Consider the following 6,000-nt stretch of genomic DNA (forward strand, 5'->3'; position numbering starts at 1 on the left):
GAGGGATAGGCCACTTTGATGAGACTGAAGATCTCATTGGGTCTGGCCATAAAATAACTTTTAGGCACCATGAGGGTGAGCTTATTCTCCAAGCCACAGAAGCCACTGTAATAGCCAGGGGTCCTGCGGGTGGTGTGACCTGCAGAACATCCATCAGACACACCTTGGCTTCCTGTGGCCTCGGCTGCTTTTTTGGGGAAGGGTGTGGGCTTGACTGAGTGGTATCTCCTTCCTTTTAAAATAGAGCCCCTTGGGGTTCCCTGGTTGTCCAGTGGTTAAGACTCTATGCTCCCAATGCAGGGGGTCCAAGTTCAATCCCTGGTCAGGGAACCAGATCACACATGCTGCAACTAAAGACCCAGTGTAGCTAAATAAATAAATAATTAATTAAAAAAAAAAAATTAAAGTAGAGCCCCTTTAAAGCAAGGAAACACTGATCTTCTTGGACAGATACAAGAATGCCTGTTTTTAAAGTTCAGTGTATTCTGGGAATTCCCTGGCAGTCCAGTGGTTAGGACTCCACGCTTTCACTGCCAAGGGCCTGGGCTCAATCCCTGGTCGGGGAACTAAGATCCCACAAGCTGCACAGTGCAGACAAAAAAAAAAAAAAATCAGTGTATTCGTAGAAAATTTGAGATACAATAAAGCCAACAGATCAGGAGATTCATCAGAACTTCCTACCTTTTTAAGGCTGAATAATGTTCCACTGCATGTATACACCACATTTTGTTTATCCATTCATCCATCCATGGAAGAAATGGTACAGAATCATCTAATTTGTGTAGTAAACACTTTTAGGACCGTGGAGGTGATGTTTGGATACCAAACCTGAGCTGAGAATCAATAGGTTTACATAGATGAACTAATGAATCTTTACAAGTGTGATGTTACACACATTTCATCGTTGAGAAATATATCATCCAGCAATGCTGATAGTACCAATGCAGAATACAAGGGTAACGATCTGACGGGCTATTTGCAGTAGCAATTAACTGAATGCAAGATCCCGACCCAGTTATAATCTGAAAGTAGTCGCCGACTACTCTGGTGTTGAGATTTTTTTTTTTAAATTAAGCCGAAAGCTAAGTTTAAGCCAAAGCAGAATGTACTCTAGCAAAAATGAGGCCTTCCCTACCCACCCTCACCCTGATTGTTCTCCATTCCTACTCCGGCAGCAGCTGGACCAAGCGGCAGTGCAGGAGGGGAGCCCCTGGGCGTGGGCTCAGCCCAGTCAGATCCACCCAAGCCATGTAATGCTCTGAAAGTGAGGCAGCCTCGCCAGGACTTGGTCCTCGAGCGTAAAATGCAAGGACCAAACTACACATAACCAGCTCCCCCACGTGGATATTGTTGTTATGGATGATTCGCTATGGTTTTAGTCTTACCTCTAAGCTTGAATAACCTAGTTGTAACAGGTACAGTTTGAGCCTCAGCTGAGTCTGAATCTCAGCATGTCAACGTGCTGCCATGTCACCTTAGACAAATTCTTAACCTCTTGACCCCGTTTACCCATCTGTAAAATAGAGATAAATGTAACACTGACCTTGTAAGATTATCAAGAGGTGTAATGAAGTACGGGATGTATCTCAGGCTCCCGGCAGACTGTGGGTCCTCAGGGAGGTATGAGTCCTTTTCCATCAGGACTGAGAGCAGGAAACACAGCTGACGCCTCCGTTTCTTCCTCCACAGTCTTGCCCATAACGGGTTTCTCTGTAAACACTCTCTGACTGATGGATACAGAGGTTACATGTGGAGAAAACCTAGGATTTTTATTGCAAAGCTAAAAGGCTTTTGGTTTCCTTTATTTCTGTTGCAGAAGCTGGAAGAGAAGTTCCGGCTGAATAGACGAGAACTGATTGCCTTCGAGTTCCCGGTGTTGGTGGCCTTGGAATTTGCCCTTCATCTGCCGGAGCACGAAGTCATGCCCCACTACAGACGCCTGGTCCAGAGCTCCTAGCACAGGCCTCCTAGGAGGGCCGGGACCACTTCCCCTGAGCTCGCTGGGGCAGCGCGTACTACTGGAAATGCAAAAACAGAACTCAACACAGCAAACTTTTCTCCTCTCGACATGTTTTTGTGTAGAAGCAGAACCAGAAACTTTTCAGGGAGTCTTCCATCTGGCCAGCCAAGATGGGCTGTGAACCGTTTACCGCTCAGCCAGGGAGGGGAGACCCGAGCAGAAGGCGGCTCTCCCAGCTCTCCACTCACCAGATTTCCCAGCTGGCCTCACCCAGACTTCCTCGCGACCACACGCAGACCTGGCAGGTGTGGTCCAGGGCCTTCTCTCCAGCCCTGTTCCAACTCGGAGTGCAAAGTTCTAGAGCAGATTGCGGAAGAGATTTGCAGAAGTTGGGAGAAAGCTCCTAAAAGATGATACCCTCAGTGTGTCAAAAGAGCGTGCCAATCGATTTTTGTATCCGCTGTCGGAAGTGCACTTTCCTCTGGAGCGTGTAGCTGAGTGTGAGAGGATGTGTGTTTCACAGCACAGATGTCACGTCAGCCCTCCACCCGCAAAGCCAGCCCCACCCTCTGCAGAACAGACCTCAGCCTGGGGTCAGGAGCCAGGCTGACCCTCGGCAATTATTTCTAGATAATCTCTGGATAACAGTCACTCTCTCTGAACCAGGTGGACATCTTCTGCCCTTAGAAAATGACATTGTTTCTGTTACTGCTCCTACCACCAATGGGACAAAGAAGACGAGCTCTCACTCGGATGGGCTGCGTGGAAAGGTGTGGCATGTGATGTTCTATACCTTTCCGCCATCACGTCCTGCATGTACACGAACCTTCACACTTACCCCACTGTGGAGATGGTGGGGTTGGGATCCGTGGTGTGCATTCCTGTGCTCTATGTTAGAGTGCATCACAGGCACATTTATTGTGCTATCTATCTATCTACTTATCTATATAAAGTGTTTTATAAAATCCAGAAGAAGGGTAAGATGCATGATTGGTGTTTTGAGGCTTTTGACAGCTGGGACAAACTGCATCTTGAGCTGAGGCTGAGTCAATCGAAGAGGCAACAGCTCTTAGCATCACCGTGTCCCCAGGGCTGTTAGTGCAGAGTTTTCGTTGCTACTTGTACCGATTCACTGGGACAACCTGTATGGAGGCACCTCATCACTCTATCCCCTCGTAGCTGCAGGGGAGAGGTGCCCATTGTGGTTCACCGGATGGAAGGAAGGCTGTGGCCCTGTAAAAAGAGAATTAAAATATTTTATTGTTTCTATATCCACGTATGTGTATGTGTAGACGTGTTAAGTCTCACCAGTCACCCTCGCCCTGCATTACAGTTCATCTGCCACCATCTCCGCCTCGATTTCACACACAGATTCGGAGCTTTGCAATCACCTCAGAGAAGGGGCGACAGGGTACCGGGCTTTAGTCAGCAGAGCTTGAAAGAATCTGACAGTCACAGGTTGGAGGAATTCAAGGAGTGGCCAAGGGGAGAGCAAACAGGACCCAGAGTAACAGAGTTTAGTCATAAATATTTTGCTAACAAATTTCCTTAGCTGGATTCAGTTGTGAGATGATTTTGTTGAGGGGTATGATGAATGTGATCTCTTGGGCTTGAAAGGTTAATTACTATTTCTGGGGCACCTACTGTTTATGAGGCAAATTGGGAAAGAAACAGGAGGTGTTCAGAATGTCTCCATCACCTGAATATAACCCGCCCTTGGCCTTCCTCTGCTGGTGTCTGTCACCTGCTTCTCCCTGATGACCCCCCCTGGTTCCCAGCCCACTCAGCTCCCCGGTGAGGGTCCGGTGGGTGGAAAGCCTCTCAGAGATGCAGGGCCACTGGCATCTAGAAATTGTAGCTCCCCGCCACCCATCTGCCTTGAGTCTCCCGCCAAGCTCAGGGGATATCCAAGAGGTGACAAGGGCCACCGGCCCAGATGTGCGGAGGGCAACACCCTGCGTCCTGCCTGTGTCTTAAAGCCAGGCTCAGGTTCTTGGGTTTGGGGCAGTTTGGTTTGGGGCATTTATGAGGTGGACTTAAGAAGTTGTGGGTCCATTTTTTTTAAGACAATTTAAACATCTATTTTGACCTGTGGGTTTGTTAAGTGGGGAGTTTATTGGTTTTAATTCAGTTGGGAAGGAGGCGGAGAATGAAAAATTTTGTCCAGAGGTCTCCTTTTCCTTGTCCATCACATGAGCTTTCCGAAGGAAAAGGGGAATGAGGCGGAGGCCAGGGCACCAAGGTCACTGCCTGCGCCTCCTGGGATGTGGTGACTGCCAGTCACTTCCCAGCCTCGGGCTTTGGCAAGGAGTCGTGGAGGCAGCCTGTGCCTGTGTGGAGAGAAGGCGGCCGCTCAGCAGACTGTTCTAGAAGACCCCGAGGCTCTGCCCTTGCACCGTCCACCACAGCGGCAGGTTTGGACCCCTTGCAAGCCCTGCTCCCTCTCGGGTTGCCTGAAGCCTCTGCAGTTCTCCTCAAGGCCAAGGGTCTGGGGAAGCCCACGCTCCTCGGGATGGCAGGAGCCGCCCCACCTGACTTGGTTTCCCCAGACTGGCCTGGTGGACCGGGGGTGTCTCTCCTCTGGTGCCCTGACTGTGAAGTCAGGTTAGAGATGGAAAGCAAGGAGCCGCCGGCCTGGTGGCAGCTGCCCTGTCCCCAAGCAGTGGGCCCGCTGTGCGCCCTGCCCGGGCAGGATCAGTCCCCATCCCCCAAAGGCCTTGAGGCCTCAGGCCAGTGACAGTAGAGGTCACTCCTTTCCCTTCTTTCCCCCCAATCAAACCTGCATTAAAGCAGGAAATCCGCACCAAAGGCAAAGCTGTTTGTTTTCCTTGGTTTTTTTCTCCTGACCAAAACTTCCTCTATTCTTTTGGTGGCCCGCCCAGCAGACCCATTCTGGGCCTCCCCGTACTCTGCACAAACCACTGTGTACTGCGGGCCCCTCCGTTCCCGCGGCAGCACATAGGTCTGTTTACCGCCCTACCGCTGAGCTCTTTCTCAGACGTTTCCAGTTCAGTGCGGAACGGCCCGCCTTCTTGCCTGCGTTGCAATCTGCCTGTGCAGAGGAGGGGTAGGCTGGAACAGAGCAAATGTGAGCCAGGTAGTTTTGTTACCTGTTCATTGTTTTCTCTGTGTGGGGCGGAGCATCCCAGGGCTCCCCTGCCCCAGGGACAGCCTGAGTTCATCTCCTAGGAGCTGTCAGGACCGTTTGGTTAAGGACATTGCTGGCCAGGTCCCAGCAGGGCCAGGTAGAGTGTGGAGGACCGGACAAGGGAGGAAACATCAAAGGCTATTATTTGGAGTCACATATTGTCAGCACCAACCTGAAAGTGTCTTCCAGGAGTGCAAGTGCAAGGCAGAACAAGGCAAAAAGCTATAAAAGAAGAAAATAATAATTCAAGGGCGTGGTCCTCTCACTGTCAAGGCAGGGGGTGCTCGCTCTGACAGCCCCCATTGCACAAAGGGCCATGCAGACTTCTAAAGAGATATTCCAGAAAGTCTGCAAACACTGGGCTGGCTGAACCCTGAAGACACACCTGGCGAGGATGGCACTTACCCGTGTACCGTCTCCCACTACCATCTTGCTACTCAAAGTGTGGTCTGAAGACCAGCAGAGTTGGCATCCCCTGGGGCCTTGTTACAAATGCAGAATCTGCGTCTCAACAAGATTCTGTGGACATTTGTATGCATTAAAATCTGAGAGGTATTATTCCTCCATATATGCATAGGAAATAAATTTTGTCTGAAAAAAGATACTATTCATGTATAAAGTTGTCTAAAACAGAGGAACTGTAGATTTTTTTTTTTAATCTAGTGGGAAGAGTGGCATTGTTTTACATTCTTTTACAAATCTCTGTAATGTCTTTTTTTTTTTTTTTTTTTTTGGCTGCGTTGGGTCTTCATTGCTGCGTGCAGGCTTTCTCTAGTTGCAGTGGGTGGGCGGCTACTCTTCATTGCGGTGCACAGGCTTCTCACTGCGGCGGCTTCTCTTGTTGTGGCGCAAGGGCCCTAGGCATGCGGGCTTCAGTAGCCGTGGCTCGCAG

The 6,000-nt window shown here is 49.9% G+C and overlaps 1 protein-coding gene across 2 annotated transcripts in view; it reads left to right on the top strand.

The window, feature by feature from the left end:
- The window catches only part of CABLES1 (Cdk5 and Abl enzyme substrate 1), a 115,823-nt gene extending 112,592 nt beyond the window's left edge, over positions 1-3,231 (top strand). For both annotated transcript variants that reach the window (XM_081252067.1, XM_081252068.1), the window contains one exon: positions 1,817-3,231. In XM_081252067.1, coding sequence (XP_081108193.1) covers positions 1,817-1,957 — 141 coding nt within the window. In that variant the 3' untranslated portion in view covers positions 1,958-3,231. The remainder of the gene's footprint in view (positions 1-1,816) is intronic.
- Positions 3,232-6,000: the final 2,769 nt, after the last annotated feature.

Source organism: Mesoplodon bidens (assembly GCF_964165515.1).
Source record: "Mesoplodon bidens genome assembly, chromosome: 13".
NCBI classification, from domain to species: domain Eukaryota; kingdom Metazoa; phylum Chordata; class Mammalia; order Artiodactyla; family Ziphiidae; genus Mesoplodon; species Mesoplodon bidens.